Source organism: Lithobates pipiens, unplaced genomic scaffold, assembly GCF_037356315.1.
Source record: "Lithobates pipiens isolate NorthernLeopardFrog02 unplaced genomic scaffold, aLitPip1_a1.2 Scaffold_30, whole genome shotgun sequence".
NCBI classification, from domain to species: Eukaryota; Metazoa; Chordata; class Amphibia; order Anura; family Ranidae; genus Lithobates; species Lithobates pipiens.
Window position 1 is genome coordinate 160889399 of NW_027507791.1, and position 20962 is coordinate 160910360.

Below are 20962 nucleotides of genomic sequence, written 5' to 3' on the forward strand. Positions count from 1 at the left end.
CCTCCAGCAGCACTGAATGTGCGTTCCGAAAGAAAGCTGGATGCAAGACAGGCCAGTAGCTCAATTGCATACTGTGCAAGCTCTGGCCAGTAGTGATGGACGAACTTCCGACGGGACGTTTCGCGAACGCGAAACGCGAACGGGCACAAACGTTCGCGAAAACGACCGTTCGCCGCGGGCTCCATTGACTTCAATGGGAGGCGAATTTCGCAAACCTTTAGGTCGAATTTGCGGCCACGGGGTAATTATTAGGGGGTAGCACGTAGTCCCACCACCTGGACAATAGCATAATACATGTATGAGGTGAATTTGGGATCGATAACTACAAGCATTTTTTTTTTATTTGGGAAATTGTTCTGACAATTCAGGACTATGGAGCTAATGAAGGCAATGGAGGAGAGGGAAGGTCAGGGACCAGGGTAGGCAAACAAGAGGGTGCAGGAGATACAGAGCACTGACAGCAGCACCGTAATACAGAGCACTGACATCAGCACCGTGACATACAGCGCTGACAGCAGCTCCGTGACATACAGCGCTGACAGCAGCTCCGTGACATACAGCGCTGACAGCAGCTCCGTGACATACAGCGCTGACAGCAGCTCCGTGACATACAGCGCTGACAGCAGCTCCGTGACATACAGCGCTGACAGCAGCACCGTGACATACAGCGCTGACAGCAGCTCCGTGACATACAGCGCTGACAGCAGCTCCGTGACATACAGCGCTGACAGCAGCTCCGTGACATACAGCGCTGACAGCAGCTCCGTGACATACAGCGCTGACAGCAGCTCCGTGACATACAGCGCTGACAGCAGCACCGTGACATACAGCGCTGACAGCAGCTCCGTGACATACAGCGCTGACAGCAGCTCCGTGACATACAGCGCTGACAGCAGCTCCGTGACATACAGCGCTGACAGCAGCTCCGTGACATACAGCGCTGACAGCAGCTCCGTGACATACAGCGCTGACAGCAGCACCGTGACATACAGCGCTGACAGCAGCTCCGTGACATACAGCGCTGACAGCAGCTCCGTGACATACAGCGCTGACAGCAGCTCCGTGACATACAGCGCTGACAGCAGCTCCGTGACATACAGCGCTGACAGCAGCTCCGTGACATACAGCGCTGACAGCAGCTCCGTGACATACAGCGCTGACAGCAGCTCCGTGACATACAGCGCTGACAGCAGCACCGTAAGCAGCCCCAGGAGGAAGTCAGCACAGCACAGGGATGGTGTGATCCCCTCATAATAAGAACCCCCAGGAGGAAGTCAGCACAGCACAGGGATGGTGGGAGCCCCTCATAATAAGAACCCCCAGGAGGAAGTCAGCACAGCACAGGGATGGTGGGAGCCCCTCATAATAAGAACACCCAGGAGGAAGTCAGCACAGCACAGGGATGGTGGGAACCCCTCATAATAAGCAGCCCCAGTAGAAATATGACACCGCTCAACCTCTTCAAAGAGGAGGGTAGGGGCATATAGTACGGTGTGCTTTTTTGGGTCAGGGAAGTGAGCCAAATGAATTAAGAAGGTCTGTGTGCTTGATTCCAAAAATTGTTTATAGACATATACATGGTCTACTGATCACATGTGTTGAATTCCTCCGAGATCCATGCCTCATTCATTTTTAGAAATGTGAGGTAGTTAACACTGTCGTGAGCTAGGCGAGTACGCTTATCGGTCACAATCCCCCCTGCTGCGCTGAACGTCCTTTCGGACAGGACACTGGATGAGGGGCAAGCCAACAGTTCGATTGCAAATTGGGCAAGCTCTGGCCAGAGGTCAAGCCTGCCCACCCAGTAGTCTAGGGGTTCATCACTCCTCAGAGCGTCCACATCGGCCGTTAACCCAATGTAGTCGGACACCTGACGGTCTAGGCGTTCCCTGATGCTGGATCCGGATGACACCTGTCGATGGGTCGGCTGAAAGAATGACCTCATATCCGAAGTCACCAACACATCTTCAAACCGGCCTCTTCTTGCAGGCGCTGTTGGATTGGTACCCGCAAATCCTTCTCTGGGAGTGGGAATTGCTCCTCTGCCAGCGCACGCAAAAGCAGAATGCAGCATTTCTCGAAGCAAGGCCTGGAAGTGCTGCATTCTGACAGCCCTCTGCGACGGCGGTAACATTTCCGCCATTTTGTGTTTGTACCGGGGATCTAAGTACGTTGCCACCCAGTACTGGTCCTTGACCCTCATGCTTTTTATACGGGGGTCCCTATTAAAACACTGGAGCATGAAGGCCCCCATTTGCACTCAAGCGGAAGGTATGTGGTGGTGGTGGTGTTGTTGGTGGTAGTGTCTTTGGGGGTGCACATAGCAGAGAGTGAAGAAGAGGGTGCAGATCGAGAGGATGAGGAGGGTGCAGAAGAATAAGGCTGAGTGAGCCACTCAACCAAGTCTGGTGCGTCCTTTAAAGTAATTGAACGCACCTTCTGCAACTTCCCACTTTGGCTCAAGGCTGTTGCTCCTGCCCTACCCCTACCACCCCTGCGGAAGGGCCTGCCTCTTCCTCTGCCTGTCATTTTTTAAATCACCCTGTGACAAAACTCTTAGTCCCTATACCGCTGAAGGACTGCTGCAGTATAGGGCAGCGGTCAGCAGTAGTGCACGTCAACCCTATGTATTGTGGACCGATAGCGGTCCTTACAGAACAGCAGACTGTACTGCACTCAGGCCTATGTACCGTAGCACCCTATACCAAGTTACCAGTCCTTATAAAAACTTTTGTGGACCAAGCAGGTTGTGTGTTAGTGATTAGCAGACTGTACGTCAGTCCCTATACCAATGAAGGACTGCTGCAGTATAGGGCAGCGGTCAGCAGTAGTGCACGGCAACCCTATGTATTGTGGACCGATAGCGGTCCTTACAGAACAGCAGACTGTACTGCACTCAGGCCTATGTACCGTAGCACCCTATACCAAGTTACCAGTCCTTATAAGAACTTTTGTGGACCAAGCAGGTTGTGTGTTAGTGATTAGCAGACTGTACGTCAGTCCCTATACCAATGAAGGACTGCTGCAGTATAGGGCAGCGGTCAGCAGTAGTGCACGGCAACCCTATGTATTGTGGACCGATAGCGGTCCTTACAGAACAGCAGACTGTACTGCACTCAGGCCTATGTACCGTAGCACCCTATACCAAGTTACCAGTCCTTATAAGAACTTTTGTGGACCAAGCAGGTTGTGTGTTAGTGTTTAGCAGACTGTGCGTCAGTCCCTATACCGCTGAAGGACTGCTGCAGTATAGGGCAGCGGTCAGCAGTAGTGCACGTCAACCCTATGTATTGTGGACCGATAGCGGTCCTTACAGAACAGCAGACTGTACTGCACTCAGGCCTATGTACCGTAGCACCCTATACCAAGTTACCAGTCCTTATAAAAACTTTTGTGGACCAAGCAGGTTGTGTGTTAGTGATTAGCAGACTGTACGTCAGTCCCTATACCAATGAAGGACTGCTGCAGTATAGGGCAGCGGTCAGCAGTAGTGCACGGCAACCCTATGTATTGTGGACCGATAGCGGTCCTTACAGAACAGCAGACTGTACTGCACTCAGGCCTATGTACCGTAGCACCCTATACCAAGTTACCAGTCCTTATAAGAACTTTTGTGGACCAAGCAGGTTGTGTGTTAGTGATTAGCAGACTGTACGTCAGTCCCTATACCAATGAAGGACTGCTGCAGTATAGGGCAGCGGTCAGCAGTAGTGCACGGCAACCCTATGTATTGTGGACCGATAGCGGTCCTTACAGAACAGCAGACTGTACTGCACTCAGGCCTATGTACCGTAGCACCCTATACCAAGTTACCAGTCCTTATAAGAACTTTTGTGGACCAAGCAGGTTGTGTGTTAGTGTTTAGCAGACTGTGCGTCAGTCCCTATACCGCTGAAGGACTGCTGCAGTATAGGGCAGCGGTCAGCAGTAGTGCACGGCAACCCTATGTATTGTGGACCGATAGCGGTCCTTACAGAACAGCAGACTGTAACGCACTCAGGCCTATGTACCGTAGCACCCTATACCAAGTTACCAGTCCTTATAAGAACTTTTGTGGACCAAGCAGGTTGTGTGTTAGTGATTAGCAGACTGTACGTCAGTCCCTATACCAATGAAGGACTGCTGCAGTATAGGGCAGCGGTCAGCAGTAGTGCACGGCAACCCTATGTATTGTGGACCGATAGCGGTCCTTACAGAACAGCAGACTGTAACGCACTCAGGCCTATGTACCGTAGCACCCTATACCAAGTTACCAGTCCTTATAAGAACTTTTGTGGACCAAGCAGGTTGTGTGTTAGTGATTAGCAGACTGTACGTCAGTCCCTATACCAATGAAGGACTGCTGCAGTATAGGGCAGCGGTCAGCAGTAGTGCACGGCAACCCTATGTATTGTGGACCGATAGCGGTCCTTACAGAACAGCAGACTGTAACGCACTCAGGCCTATGTACCGTAGCACCCTATACCAAGTTACCAGTCCTTATAAGAACTTTTGTGGACCAAGCAGGTTGTGTGTTAGTGTTTAGCAGACTGTGCGTCAGTCCCTATACCGCTGAAGGACTGCTGCAGTATAGGGCAGCGGTCAGCAGTAGTGCACGGCAACCCTATGTATTGTGGACCGATAGCGGTCCTTACAGAACAGCAGACTGTAACGCACTCAGGCCTATGTACCGTAGCACCCTATACCAAGTTACCAGTCCTTATAAGAACTTTTGTGGACCAAGCAGGTTGTGTGTTAGTGATTAGCAGACTGTACGTCAGTCCCTATACCAATGAAGGACTGCTGCAGTATAGGGCAGCGGTCAGCAGTAGTGCACGGCAACCCTATGTATTGTGGACCGATAGCGGTCCTTACAGAACAGCAGACTGTAACGCACTCAGGCCTATGTACCGTAGCACCCTATACCAAGTTACCAGTCCTTATAAGAACTTTTGTGGACCAAGCAGGTTGTGTGTTAGTGATTAGCAGACTGTACGTCAGTCCCTATACCAATGAAGGACTGCTGCAGTATAGGGCAGCGGTCAGCAGTAGTGCACGGCAACCCTATGTATTGTGGACCGATAGCGGTCCTTACAGAACAGCAGACTGTAACGCACTCAGGCCTATGTACCGTAGCACCCTATACCAAGTTACCAGTCCTTATAAGAACTTTTGTGGACCAAGCAGGTTGTGTATTAGTGTTTAGCAGACTGTGCGTCAGTCCCTATACCGCTGAAGGACTGCTGCAGTATAGGGCAGCGGTCAGCAGTAGTGCACGGCAACCCTATGTATTGTGGACCGATAGCAGTCCTTACAGAACAGCAGACTGTACTGCACTCAGGCCTATGTACCGTAGCACCCTATACCAAGTTACCAGTCCTTATAAGAACTTTTGTGGACCAAGCAGGTTGTGTGTTAGTGTTTAGCAGACTGTGCGTCAGTCCCTATACCGCTGAAGGACTGCTGCAGTATAGGGCAGCGGTCAGCAGTAGTGCACGTCAACCCTATGTATTGTGGACCGATAGCGGTCCTTACAGAACAGCAGACTGTAACGCACTCAGGCCTATGTACCGTAGCACCCTATACCAAGTTACCAGTCCTTATAAGAACTTTTGTGGACCAAGCAGGTTGTGTATTAGTGTTTAGCAGACTGTGCGTCAGTCCCTATACCGCTGAAGGACTGCTGCAGTATAGGGCAGCGGTCAGCAGTAGTGCACGGCAACCCTATCTATTGTGGACCGATAGCGGTCCTTACAGAACAGCAGACTGTACCGCACCCAAGCCTATGTACCGTAGCACCCTAGACAGACCAAGTTACCAGTCCTGATAAAGAGCTTTGTGGAACAAGTGAGTTGTGAATGATTAGCAGACTGCAGCAGAAGGGCAGCAGTCAAGTATAATATTCTTTCTATATTTGGAAGAAAGAATATTATACGTGTACAAGCCTATTACCGTACCACTGATACCAGTCCTGAAAAGAACCTTTGTGGAACTAATAGTAACAGCAAGTCTTTAAAATTATCCTCACTGCCTGACACACTGCTTCCTGCCTGTCCCTATACAAATTGGCAAAAAAGAGTAGGCTGGAACGATTAGCTGGAACAGCTCTTTTGTGGACCTGATAGTAACAGCTAATGATGATGATGATGATGATGATGAAGAAAGACTAATCTGGCTGAGCTGTCCCTAAAATAGCAGCATACAGCGCTCTGTCCCTTTATCTAAACTGACAAAAGAAACTCAGGCTGCTGACCTAACACCTATACCAGTCCTGAAAAGAACTTTTGTGTACCAAATAGCTAGCGTTTTCTCTGTCCCTACTCCACACAGGATCCTTTCCCTACAGTGACAGAAGAAAGAATGTAAAATGGCCACCGGATCGGGTGTATTTATAGGTTAGGGGGAATGTCCAAGTGTCCATGAGCTGTCATGTCTCAATTGGTTGTCCTGTAACACATGATAAACGTGTCACGAAAGGTTAAAGTTCTTGTATACATTAAACACGTAAGTCCGCCGGGGCGAACGACGGAAAAAGGCGTTCGAACCCGCGGACGGCGAAAGTCGGAAATTCGCCGCGAAACGACCGCCGGGCGAACCGTTCGGCCATCACTACTGGCCAGTGATCCATCCTCAAGACCCAGTAACCCAGAGGATTTTTGGTTGGAAAGTAAATCAGATGCTGGCGATGGTTGCTGGAACCGATCAGACCTTGGGGCTGTGGGCTAAAAAATTGTCTGAACGCATCTGTCAGACGGCCATCTTCTCCACCGCTCCTTCTGTGACTGACCAAAGCCTTAGCAACGCGTTGTCCTGGACCAGGAATTTGTAAACCTCCCAGGCTCTGATAACACGTTGCACAAACCTTTCTGCAAGGCCTCCCAAAGATGTTTCATCCTCTGCTCCCTCTGGGATGGCTGAATAAATTCCACAACCTTACCCTTGTAACATGGATCAAGGAGGGTTGCCAGCCATTACTGATCCCTCTCCTTGTTGCCACAAATCCGAGTGTCCTTTCGCAGGCTTTGCAGGATCAGGGAGGCCATGAAGCATAGGTTTGCTGAGGCATTCGGTCCAGAGTCCTCTGGTTTACTAAGGACGACCTGATTCACAGCCATATCCTCCCAGCCACGTACAAGTCCATGGGTTTCTGGGGACTGTAAATGATCCCTTGAAGAACGCTACTGATGCTGAGGGCTAGTCTCCACCTCCATGCTGACACAATCCTCCTCCTCTTCCTGTGTGATCTGCGGGCCAGCAGGAACACTGTCTGGATAAAGGGGGCCTTGACAGGTAAGGAAGTCCTCCTCTTCCTCCCTCTGTTCTGCCTCAAGTGCCCTGTCCATTATACCATGCAGCATGTGCTCCAACAGGTAGACAAGAGGGACAGCATCACTGATGCATGCACTGCCACTGCCATCCTCATGGCCTCCTAAAATGGTGACAGGAAAGTGCATACATCCTTGATCATGAGCCACTGGTGTGGCAAAAAAAAAAGCCAAGCTCCCCTGACCCAGTGCCATAGTCACACAGTTAGTCATTGATGGCCCTCTGCTGCATGTGCAGCCACTGCAACATGGCCAACATTGAGTTCCATCTGGTGAGCATGTCACAGATTAGGTGGTTCTTGGGCAGGTTGTATTCCTTTTGGAGGTCAGCCGAGCACTGGCATTATATGACAGACGGAAATGCACACAGACTTTCCTGGCCTGCCTCAGGAGATCCTGTAAGCCCAGGTACCTGCACAAGAACTGCTGCGCCACCAAATTAAGCATGTGAGTCAAACAGGGAACATGGGTGAAGTGTCCCTGTCGGAGGGCGGAGAGGAGGTTGGTGCCATTGTCACATACAACCATTCCTGCCTGAAGCTGGCATGGTGCCAACCACCTCTGATCCTGCCCCTTCAGAGCTGACAGAATCTCTGATCCTGCCCCTTCAGAGCTGACAGAATCTCTGCCCCAGTATGGCATCTTTTTGCCTGAGTGCTTGCGTAGCCACTTGAACGCCTACGGAGCACCGCTGGTTCCGAGGAAAAATCTATAGAGGAAGAGGCCATGGAGGAAGAAGAAGAGGAAGGGGTGGAGGAGAGAGGTGTGTCAGAATCGCCAGGAGTAGCATTTTGGAGGTGTGGTGGTTTAAAAAGCTCCAACAATACGGCACCCTGTCCTGCATCCTTCCCAGCTGGCAGCAGGGTCAACCAGTACGCCGTGAAAAATAGGTAACGTCCCCATGCCTGCGGGACCATGAGTCAGCGGTAATATGCACCTTACCACTGATCACCCTGTCCAGCTAGGCCAAGACATTGCCTTCCACATGCCAGTAGAGACCCAGAATCGCCTTCAGTGAAAAAAAGTTGCGTTTGGGAACCTGCCACTGAGGTACCACACATTTCACAAATTCATGAAAGGGGGCAGAGTCTGCCAGCTGAAAAGGCAGCAGTTTGAGTACTAGCAATTTAGCCAAGCTAGCATTCAGCTGCTGGGCCCAAATTTCTTTCTCCGGTTTAGCAACTGGGGTAGGGAAATTGGCCTGCTACAATCGGACGTAGGTGTAGCAATAGCAGATTGTCTGCAAGTACTTTGCACAACTAATTCTACACCTTCATTTCTCTTAGTGCATGTTTCTGAGAGAACTGAAGGTATAGTGGGATCTGCACTAGCTGATGAGGCTCAAGGAGAGGTCCGACTTGTTCTTTGGTGTGCCTAAGTCCCTTGCCAACGGACATATGTCTGGTCAAGCATGTGGTGCCCAAGAGGCTTCTGTTTTAGCCACGCTTGATACACTTCAGACATATGTTGCAAACTGCAAAGGTGCGATCTGCTGCACACATCTCAAAAAAGGTCCACATCAAAGAACTTTTGGAAAAACGCACTCTGCGGTGCGATGCAGTCAGTTGGCTGCCCTTAAGCTGCCCCCTGGAGGCCATCCTGCCTCATTGGAGATGTGCCTCCTCCTCATCCTCCTCCTCTCAGGTACCCACATAGAGTCAATGACCTCATCATCCCCTCCCTCCTCCTCACTGGAGCAAACCTGGCAGTATGCTGCAGCTTGGGGAACATGACTGCCAGTTTTTTGTCCTTCTTGGGCACCCCCTCTCTCTGGGCTCACGTTAATGCCTTCCTCAATCTGGGTACCATCATTGGAGCCTTCAAAACGCTGTGCATCATCCTGCAGCATGTACCCAACATTGTGGTCAAACAGTTCAGGGGACTCCTCAGGGCATGATGGTGGGGCTAGAGAAGGGGTGACTGATGACATTGAGCCGATGGAAGAGGCCACTTTGGCAGCTGCATTGGCAGCCAAAGTACTCAGAGTCTGGGTGACAGAGGATGAGGTGGATGTGGACGGCTTGGTCATCCACTCTACCAACTCTTCTGCATGTTGTGGCTCAACACGGCCACCTGCTGAGAATGCACCATGTCCAAGACCAGCAATGTTGGCTGTAGACACAGAGCCTGCTTGCCCTCTTTTAGTGGCCTGTGAGCATCTGCCTCTCCTTGTTGGCCTTCCAGACATACTGTATTTGATTTATTTGTAATGTATTTGAATAGGTACATCAGGAATGCCCTGCAGTGAGATGTAGCTGCACATAGCTGGGATGTGAGTGTGTATATACATATATACACACACATATACTGTAGATAGATTCTAAATATATTGCAACTAACTGAATGAACCGCCTCCCTGTAGTATATTAGGAACAGAACAGGACCTGTCTGCAATGAGATCTAGCTAAACTGGATCAACTGCCTGCCTGAAGTAGATTAGAAACAGTACAGAATGAACGGTCTGCAAGGAGATCTAGATAAACTGGATCAAATGCCTGCCTGAAGTAGATTACAGCAGGAACGGTCTGCAGTGAGATCTACCTAAATTAATGAACTGCCTGCTCAAAGTAAATGAAAGGACACACACTCTCTATAATGTCAACACACTACACAGGGCCGATGTGCAGGTGGCCTTATATAGTGTGGGGCGTGTACTTAACCCCCTGAGTCATAATTGGCCAAAGGCACTCTGCCTTTGACCAATTATGGCTCTGCTTACGGCGCTGTTATAGGCCAAAGCATGCCAGTCATAGTGCATGCTTGGCCAATCATCAGCCAGCAAACCACTGTACTATTGCATTATGGGCCATGAGGCGCCTATCAAATTTGGCTTGAACGGCCCATGATGTTCGATCTTTGATAAACAATCGAACAGCCGATGTTCAAGTCAAACTTACGTTCGACTCGAACTCAAAAGTCATCCCTAGTCCTGACAGGTCTCCCCTGCACAGCCATTCACTGAAAAGTTCAGTATGCTGTTGCTTCTCTTCCCCCCAGCTCTTATGCAGCTGAGAACAGAGGGAATATGATTACTTATAAAATAAATAAATAAAGGGGGGGGGGTAATTATAATGTATTTTTATATCTATACAAAAAAAAGTTTTTACCTTTCATTTCTATTTTTAAAAGAATGGGTTACATATTCAGTAAGGTTGAATAAAGACACCAGTCCATCCAGTTCAACCTGAGTAAGTGTGTTCAACCTGAGTGAGTAATTTTACATTTACAATCAATAAAAATGCACCTTTAAGGAAATTTTCACATTTTCTCAAAAGCATCTTAAACTGATGTCAAAAGCCATCAATGACCATGACTAGTGTAGTCTGAATGTTCCCCTTATACTATTCCTTATCTATTAGAAACGAGACCACACCATAGGTTGGAGTAAACTGGCCACAACAGCCTTTATTAAACATAACTCAAAATTACTCCAATAACTTGTAAGTATGAAAATATATAAATATATAAATATATATAAATATATAAATATAAATAACTTTATTAACATTAAACCACATTTTAATTAACATTAACTGCCCATTCTGGTGATCTCTGACGGTGACCACACTTAAACCAATACCCAATCACTGCGGTACACCTGACCAACTTCCCAAAGGCCTCCACCTGTGACCGGTCGGAGACAACTTCCGCCAGTGAACATAACCGCATTCCCTCCAACGTTCAGGAATACCCAGAGGGGCCGATCGTTAGATGAGCCCCCCACACCCTCAGATCCCTTCTGAGTACCTGTCTACCGTCAGAAACCACCAGAAAACACACCGCCAACACGAAAAACTTTCAGCTGCCGTGACAACCGATGAACCTGCAAAAGAAGAAAAAGACCAGCAACAAAACACCACAGAACAAACACATAACAATAGGGCGGGAGGGTGGGAAAAACTGCCTCCTCTGTGTCACACTGGGCTCCGAATGATTCCTTAAAGCCACACCTCTCCCTTTTATGTGACCCCTCCCCTACACTGAACTTGTTTCCTGCAAACCTTTTCCTGAACTCCACCCATAAAGCTTAACCCTCTGTGTCCCTCATCCACACTGTCATGTCCAGCACTCCTTATATCATTGCATTCTTAATCCGTGCTTCTCTTGACTAGTGTAGTCTGAATGTTCCCCTTATACTATTCCTTATCTATTAGAAACGAGACCACACCATAGGTTGGAGTAAACTGGCCACAACAGCCTTTATTAAACATAACTCAAAATTACTCCAATAACTTGTAAGTATGAAAATATATAAATATATAAATATATAAATATAAATAACTTTATTAACATTAAACCACATTTTAATTAACATTAACTGCCCATTCTGGTGATCTCTGACGGTGACCACACTTAAACCAATACCCAATCACTGCGGTACACCTGACCAACTTCCCAAAGGCCTCCACCTGTGACCGGTCGGAGACAACTTCCGCCAGTGAACATAACCGTATTCCCTCCAACGTTCAGGAATACCCAGAGGGGCCGATCGTTAGATGAGCCCCCCACACCCTCAGATCCCTTCTGAGTACCTGTCTACCGTCAGAAACCACCAGAAAACACACCGCCACAGCCCGAAAGGGTGACCCCCTCAACCTTGAGGGCCGCCCCACACCCGAAGAGCTTTCTGTATGCCCTCCTGTAAGCCAAAGGACCAGAGGTCAATCCCCACATCCGATAGATGAACGCCATCCCGCCTAAGATAAAGCCCTACATTCACCTCCAATTCCCTGTGTCTTACCACAATGCCCCCGTTCTGCACTACAAACCACCCAACAACCTTATTAACCCTAATCCTAGTTTTCTCAAGGCTGGCTAAAGACCTGGCCCCCCGCCACACCGTTCTGGCCACAATGTCCGACCACACCAAAATGGTGCCCGGGAAAAGGACTCGCATGCGCAACACATCAGCCTTGATATCCGCCAAAATGTCCTTCACTTTCCGAACTCCCAGGTCATTGCCCCCCGCATGAACAACCAGCACATCCGGGGGCCTATCCCTCAAAGCGAAGCGCTCCACCTCCCTCATGACACGCTCCCACCTCATGCCCGGGAAACCCAACCACATCACCCTAGCTACCTCCCTGGGGATACCCAATTGCCTGCCTGCTGGTAGAGAATCACCTCTCCTGGCCCCCCAGCAGACGTACGAATGCCCCAGGATCCAAACGAGGCGTTGAGAACCTCCATCTGGAATGAAAACAAGAGAAATAACACAACAACCAAAGGAATGTTACAAGCACAGTCCTCCCCCCCATAAATCCCACAGCAAACAACCCCCAGCCGCACCCTCCTTACCCCAGTAGCAACTGCGGCCGGACATAGGACCGGAACCTCCGGGACTCCCATCTACCAATCCGGCGAACCACCGCCTCCTCCAGCCCACATCGAGCCGCTTCCGTGGCCGCCCCAATCCGAAAAGAGTGGGACGCGTAGTCCCGCTCATCCAAACCCACCGCCCTCAGGCATTGCCGAAAGACCGACACAAATTGAAAACGGGATAGAAAAGAGCCCTCCTCGTGCACCAAAAAGGGGCCCGCCCCCACAGGCCGTACCGCCCGGAAAGCCCGTACCGCCGCCACCGGGCACACTACCGAGCCCGGCAGGGCGAGCAGCGTAATCGCCACTCCCCTGCCCCGTTGATCAGTCTTAGACCTACGCAACCGTATACTCACCCGATCCGCAACCACCTGCACATCCTGATCCAACAGACCCCCAGCCACCCGTTTTGAGCGACACACCAACTCCCCAATCCTAAAAGCCCCATAAAACGCCAACGAAAACGCTGCCGTAAACAGAACGGTCTCGTAAGCAGACGAGCAAACGTCCACCAGCCGAGAACAAATTGCCACCAAATTGTCAAATGACACCGGCCGGCGCGCATCCCTACCCTTCCAATCCCTCCTGTACCCCTTCAACGTTTGCCTCACCCAAAAATCCTTCGTCCCGTCCGGCTCCCCCCACAGTTTGAACAAAAAGGCCAACCCCGCCAGCTTCCGCTCAATAGACGCGGGAGACAGGCCCGTCTCAATGTTCCGGGCAACCCAGTACAATACCACCCAGCGCCGGTCGGAGCCCCGACCAGCCACTCCAACCTCCCGCAGGAACGCCCACCATTCCGCCCACACTCTAGAATAAGCGGACCATGTAGCCTCACTCAACGACCTTTTTAACCAACCTGCGGCGATTCCAAGGGAAGTTCCCACATCCACCCGGGGCATGGCGCCCCCGACTCCTCCGCTCCCGGCGCCAGCTGCCGGAACTTGTCCCACTGAAAACGAGAGAGCGAGTCAGCCAAAGAATTCTCCACCCCAGGTATGTGCACAGCATAAACGTAAACATTGAGCCGCAAACAGCGAAAGACCAGGTGTCGCAGCAGCCGGATGACCGGGGGGGAGGAAGCAGTCATCCGATTGAGGACCTGGACCACCCCCATGTTATCGCAATTGATGCGCAACTTCAAATTACGAAACTCCGCCCCCCACAGCTCCAATGCCACCACTATCGGGAACAATTCTAGCAAAACCAAATTGCCCAACAACCCCGCAACCTCCCATGAGCGTGGCCAAGGTTCCGCACTCCACCGACCCCGGAAAAATGCCCCATAACCCGTTGAGCCAGCCGCGTCAGTAACCAACTCCACATCGAAGTTGCTCACTGGCCCCGACATCCACATAGCCCGCCCATTATACGACTCCAAAAATTCATGCCAAGCCCGCAGGTCCTCCCGGTGTTCCCTTCGCAAACGCACAAAGTGGGTAGGGGCGGTTACCCCGGCAGTGGCCCCCGACAGCCGTCGGCAGAACACACGGCCCATAGGGATGATCCGGCAAGCGAAATTCAGCTTGCCCAACAGGGACTGCAGGGCCCGAAGCTGAACCTTCGGCCGGCCCTGCATGCCTGCCAACTCCGCCTGCAGATCCCGTAATTTACTCTCTGGCAAGCGACACTCCATTGCCATAGAATCAATCACGATTCCCAAAAAACTCAATTCCGTCACCGGGCCTTCCGTCTTATCCCCCGCCAACGGCACCCCGAACCTGCCCGCAATGTGCTGCAACGTGGACAGAAGAATCGCACACACATTGGAGGCAGGCGGGCCCACGCACAGAAAGTCATCCAAATAGTGGATGACCGACTCCAGGCCCGAAACATCTCTCACCACCCATTCCAAAAATGAACTAAAAGCTTCAAAATAGGCGCATGAAATGGAACAACCCATGGGCAGGCACAAGTCCACATAAAACTTGCCCCGCCAATGGCATCCCAACAGCCGGAAGCTGTCCGGGTGGACCGGCAGAAGGCGAAACGCCGATTCCACATCCGCCTTGGCCATGAGAGCCCCACGACCATACCGCCTGACCCACCGTACCGCCGCGTCAAAAGACGTGTAGGAAACCGTACACGCCTCCGGGTCAATGAAATCATTGACCGACCCCCCTTTCGGAAAAGACAGGTGATGAATCAAGCGAAACTTCCCCGGCTCCTTCTTAGGAACTACACCCAACGGGGAGACCACCAGGTCCCCCCACGGCTGCACTTCGAAAGGACCACCCATCCGGCCCAGCGCCACCTCTTTACCCAATTTGTCATCCACAACCCCCGGGTGATCTAAAGCCGATCGCAAATTCCTGGCCAACGGCGGCACCCCTCCCAAAGAACCGGGAATCCTAAAACCGTCCCGAAAACCCAGCATTAGCCCACGCGCCGCCGCACCATCCGGATACCTATTTAGGAAAGGAAGCATCCTTCCCAGGTTCACCGGCGTCATCCCTTTTGTGACCGGCGGCACTGGCACGCTGACCTTTTTTGAAACAGCGAGACAGGGGGTGGGCGCCGCCGCACCCGGAGCACTCATGCTTGAAGCGGCACGCGCCTCCGAATTTACAAGCCCCTTCATTAAAGGGCCAGCACACCCCCCACTTCTTTCCGGCCGGCAGTCCCGAGGAAGACGCACTCCCGGCCCCCCCCTGAAGAAACGGAGTGGGCGCCCGCGGAGCAGACATAAGCCTCATCCAGAGGCTTATGTCCTTGTGATCCCACCGCAGGTCAGCCCGCACTGCCTTACGCTGACGAAACTGCTCATCATAGCGCAGCCAAGCCAGCCCTCCATACACTCGGTGAGCCTCCCCAATCGCGTCCAGGTAACAAAATAACGCCGAGCAATGCTCGGGGTTCTTTTCCCCTATCACGCTAGCCAATATAGCGAACGCCTGAAGCCAATTTGCAAATGTGCGCGGGATCAGCCGATACCTACGTTTTTCCTCGTCGTCCTTCTTGGAACTGTCCGGCTTAACCCTGTCCAAATTAAATTTCTCGAGGGGGAGCAAGGAGAAAATCTCCACATACTCACCCTTGCCGATCTTGTCCCGCACCTCCTGCTTCAAATGCGCCCCCAATGGGCCTTCGAAACAAACATAGACTTCGCACCGGGCAGCATCCGCGATCCTAACCAGGTCAGACCGCGCCCCCGGGTCCGCGGGCACCGGGGGGACCCCCGAGCCCACAGCCCCCGCATCCGTGCTCCCCGGCACCGCAGCAGGCGGTGCATCCCGCGCAGGAATGACCTCCGCCCCCCCGGCCCCCCCCACAGTACCCATCCAGGGGGCCACCTGAGGCGACCCGGAGCCCCCAGCAAACTTACCAACCAGGGCCTGCAGCCCCCCCAACAGCTCCTGCAACTGACCTGACGGCCCCCCCGGGGCCACAGGCCCCGCCCCCTGCGCTGAACCTGCCGCAACCCCCCCCCAATACGTCCCGGGATCCCGTGGGCACCGCACCCCCCTGCGCCACCCCCATCAGATCCCGCAAGGCATCCGCCAGCAATGTAGACTCCCGCAACTTACCCGGGCCCCCAGGGGCCTCGGCGACCGGTACCGGTCCGGGTGTAGAAAAGGACCCCTCCTCCTCCTGGGACAGCTCGCTCTCCGAACCGACCTCTCCAACGCGCACCGGGGACGCGGCAATCCCCCTGTGCTCCGCGCGGTCCATCCGGTCCCTGCGATCCGGGACAGCAGGCAATGTCCTCCTCCCCCCGCCGCCCCCGGCATGCCGGCGTCTAAAACCAGCCCTGCCAGGCACCTTGGCAGCCTTCTGCGACCCCCCCTCCCCCCCCTCCGGCATGCGACCCCCCCGGAGCGCCCCCCTCCCCCCCACCGCGCGGATGCTGGCCCCAGACCCAGCCTGCCGCAGATCCCCCGCCACGTGCACCCCCCCCCCTTGGCCTGCCGACCCAGAGCCATCCACACTCCCCCCCACCTCCACCGGGCCCCGTGCGGTCCCGGCGCCATTTCCATGCGGCCGTGAAGCCCCGCCCCCCTCCGTTCGGCGGCGCAACGACCGCCCGGACCGGGGGGAGCCGATAACCTGCCGTTTTGCCGGGGGGACCGATCGGTCCACCCCCGGGCTCCGGGAGTCACGAGGCGGCCGAGGAGTAGGCCCAGGAGAAAAACGCGCCGGAGGCCGAGACCTCCGCGCGCGCAGTGGAACCTCACCTGTCCCGCCGCCGTCCACATCGCCGTCCGTCAGGTCACCCACACGTTCCCGCAGCCAGTCCGCACCGTGCACCTCCGCCGCCCGTCGCAGCCGCGCGAAGAGTCCCTCGAGGTCCGCCATAGCAGAGGAGCAGCGAAAAAAACTGCCTCCTCTGTGTCACACTGGGCTCCGAATGATTCCTTAAAGCCACACCTCTCCCTTTTATGTGACCCCTCCCCTACACTGAACTTGTTTCCTGCAAACCTTTTCCTGAACTCCACCCATAAAGCTTAACCCTCTGTGTCCCTCATCCACACTGTCATGTCCAGCACTCCTTATATCATTGCATTCTTAATCCGTGCTTCTCTTTTTTTGCCTTCTAACAATTAACTGTAAATTACTTCTAAAATGTCTATTATTGTTCTGGCTTGACACTTCCACTATATAATGCACAAACACCTAATGTTTTTAAATTGTTTTTCAACTACATTTTCAGGAATGCTGTCAGCCCTAGATTTGGTGGAAGTTAACCCAGCTCTAGGAGCCTCCTCTGACGACGTCAAGGCAACAACAAACTTAGCAGTAGATGTTATTGCATCCTGTCTTGGCCAAACAAGAGAATGCACGCAAATCATCATAGAAGAGCTCCCTGCGCCTACTACAGTATTTGAAACAGAAAAAGAAGAGCAAATAAGGATTTAGAAGATGAAGGGATGCCTACTATCATCACTTGAATAGAGTTGAAATTGACTTTTTTTTTTTCCAGTACTGGTTATACATTTACCAATAACTGTAGGAAAATAAACACAACACTAAAGCCCCATGCACACTTAGATTAGATTAGACTTTATATTAGACTTTATGCATTTTTTTGTCTTCATATTTACCAAAACCATGTAGTACAAGGGCCTTCCTGATTGCATACAAGTTGAAACTCTTAGGGCCGGTTCACACTGCAGGCGATGCGAGGCGACACCGACTTGCCTCGCCGCGACCTGCCGCGACCTCAGCGGCAACTTGCAGATGACTTCTGTATAGAAGTCAATGCAAGTCGCCCCGAGGTCGCCCGAAAGTAGTACAGGAACCTTTTTTCTGAGTCGGAGCGACTCGAGTCGCTCCTCTCAGAACTGTTCCATTGTACAGAACGGGGGTGACTTGTCAGATCGAGGCGAGGCGAGTCGTGTCGCCTCGCATCGCCCGCAGTGTGAACCGGCCCTTAAGGTTTGACTTCATATTATATGGTATTGGTAAATCTGAAGACAAAAATCTGCAGAAAATTGAATAGCGTGTATGGGGCCTTAAGGCTCCATTCACATCTGAATTACTTCTTAATGGCACCTCAATCATGCCACAATTGTCGCACAGTAAATAGGGCTGCAATCGTAACGTTCAAAAAGAAAACATGAGCTTCTTTTGGGCGACAGACTGCAGTACGATTTGCTGCGTGACTATTGTGGTAAAAATCACTGCATGATTGGGGTGCCATTAAAAGTAATGACATCGCAAACATGTCCTGAGTTTTGCAGTGATTTGGAATCGCAGTGATTCTGCCCACGATCAGGTGTGAACGGTGCCTAAGACTGGTTTCATACTATTGCGAATTGGATGCTGGGAAACCTATTCGCATAGCAGGAGATTGTGACCGGCTATCTATGGAGCCACTGCACACATCTCCGCAGTAGCTCCGGTGCTAATTGCACAGAAGTCCTCTGCATCTTTTGGTCCATTTCAGCCCAAAATTTGGGCTGAAATCAGGCCTGAGACAGTGAATGGAGACTCGTGCTGTGAGCCGCTGCGGTCTCTAGTGTGAACCCGGCCTCAATGATATCCGGCAATTGTAAGCACACATATTGGGTTATGGTCAAACTAATACAAATATCTAACTTGTTTTTAAAATCTTGTATTTCCTTAATGTGAATACAATTGCTCAAAGTATTTAAGCTGCTAGCTAGACTTTACCAGTTGTAATATATTGTACAATCAATAGAGTACATTTTATACATGGCTTTTGTCTCTCATGTACTATAGACATGGGTTATTGGAAAAATGTAAAGATAAAAAAAACAGAATGGACAGATTATGCTTTCTGAAATACATATTTATATTAACTGGTTTAAACCATCTTAGCCTCACAACATGGGTATCATATCATATCTACATACATGTAAGCCTAAAAATAAATCCCCCTGCTACATAATCGTGGGTTTTAGGGCCACTAACACTATGTTGCTGCTTAAAAATTTCATAAAGAACAGTGATTATTACGCAACACATATTTTGTCATAACTATAAAAGATTGCAATAGTACTTCCATTTCATATGCCTGTCTAACATCACAATTACAGCAAACCCTTTGTGATATTGGGGTGTTTAGCTCTGTGGTAGATGCGTCTTCATGTAGTGAGTCCACAGCAGTCATGTATCAGGTTTGAGGGCATGGCAGCCCATATTTATTAACAGGAACAAAATTAAAAAAGTTTATACACAGGGATTTCCCACACAGGGGTTCTTCTCCATTAAATTCATACACCAAAAATGCCAAGCCTCCTGGCTCCTAGGCCTACTTTGCCTTGCAGTTCCTTGCTGAACTGGCTTACCCCTGGGTTTGCTTACTGTTCCCCAGACTTCAAGTCTTCCTTCAGTCCCCCTTGGACTTGCTAGTCGCCTCGGCTCTCCCAGCCTCAAAGACCCTTCTCTGGTTTCATAGGCCCTTTTAGCTGTCCCAACCTTCTCAGTCCTTCAGACACAAAGTCCTTCCTCCACTCTCTTCTCTCACCAGCCCCTCGTTATATGGGCTGTGTGCACCTGGGCACATAACCTGCTGGCTATCCAAAAGACCTGGACACAGGGTTGGAGATTCCGTCCCACCCAAGACTCTGAGGAATCTCCAAACTACAGAGCCCCATCCAAACATAGCAAAACCTGAGACAGCTGCCAAAACAGTTTTCTAAATTTCAAAGCTATGTAGGTCTGCAGTCTGCCAACATGTAGACTCTGTGTCGATTTTCCATCCCCTTTCATAGTGACAGGGACTCTTACTATTACACCTTCTATAATCGTTAATAAATTTGCCTTTGTTTTGTCTACTCTATATAAAAAACCCTTTATGAAGGACCTAGCAGACACCCTTTTTCAAAATGTTAAACTTCCCCCTCCTTAAAAAAAATGGCAGAAACAATGGAATCGGATGTCCCTACCCCAGAAGTCCTCAAGGCGATAAAATCCCTGAAAACGCCAAAATATCCAGGCCCTGGAGGCTTCTCAGTGTTGTGAGAAAAAACGTTGTTCAATCTCCCAGCACCCCATCTGACTAATTTATTTAACCACATACACATTAGCTCTGACTTGCATGCATCATCAACTACGGCCCATATAGTTATGTCCCTGAAAACCAATAGAAATCCCTTGGACCCATACAAATTCCATCTTATCTCACTCTTAAATGTCAACATCAAAATCCTTGCCACCAGGATTAACACATTCCTTTATGATCTAATTCCCAGAGATCAAGTGGGCTTTGTCCCTCATAGACAGTCATTCGATAACACTTGAAAAGTTATACCTTTAATCAACTTGTAGCACCCTCTAGTGTGTGCTAGGTGTAAGGTAAGTTTGTTAGTAGTGTTGTGCGAACGGTTTGGCCCGACCATGAGTTCAGGCTGAACATTGACTGTTCACTCGTTCAGTAAACACCAGAATTGTTGGACCATCGTTCGACCATTTTTTCTGCTTGCCGAGTGCCCCACAATGCACTGCATGCTGCAAAGTGCGATGGAAGCCCTGATTGGCTAAAGCAATGAAGGAATTGCCCAATCAGGGCACAGAACACTGTCATGATTGGAGAAAGTGATAATGCCTGTGCCCAATTGTGGCTCATTGCTCACACTATAAAAGGTTCCTTCCCAGAACAATCATTTGCAGTGTGATATTGGAGTGGCGATAGATAGAACAGAGCAGTTTTACTGCAGTATAGTAGTGCATTAGTGCACCTTTACTGCAGTATATTGAAGTGCATTAGGGCACGTTTACTGCAGTTTATTGACGTGCATCAGGGTACTTTTATGGCAGTATATTGAAGTGCATTGGTGCACTTTTATGGCAGTATACTGAGGTACGTTAGTGCACTTTTATGGCAGTATATAGAAGTGCATTAGTGCACTTTTACTGCAGTGTATTGAAGTGTG

At 50.8% G+C, this 20962-nt stretch overlaps 1 protein-coding gene and 1 long non-coding RNA gene across 4 annotated transcripts in view; one reads left to right on the top strand and one right to left on the bottom strand.

Moving 5' to 3' along the window:
* ARG2 (arginase 2) overlaps nt 1-19047 on the top strand; it is an 823867-nt gene extending 804820 nt beyond the window's left edge. For both annotated transcript variants that reach the window (XM_077465036.1, XM_077465038.1), the window contains one exon: nt 17275-19047. In XM_077465036.1, coding sequence (XP_077321162.1) covers nt 17275-17480 — 206 coding nt within the window. In that variant the 3' untranslated portion in view covers nt 17481-19047. The remainder of the gene's footprint in view (nt 1-17274) is intronic.
* On the bottom strand, nt 10660-16984 carry LOC143943331 (uncharacterized). Of its 2 annotated transcripts, none has more exons than XR_013264912.1 (3): nt 16151-16406; nt 13483-13575; nt 10660-12494 (listed from the first exon to the last, which is right to left on the bottom strand). It is a non-coding gene; the product is annotated as an uncharacterized LOC143943331 (long non-coding RNA). The 2 variants fall into 2 exon arrangements; XR_013264913.1 differs by lacking the exon at nt 16151-16406 and adding an exon at nt 16799-16984 and having other exon boundaries at nt 12078-12494.
* Nucleotides 19048-20962: the final 1915 nt, after the last annotated feature.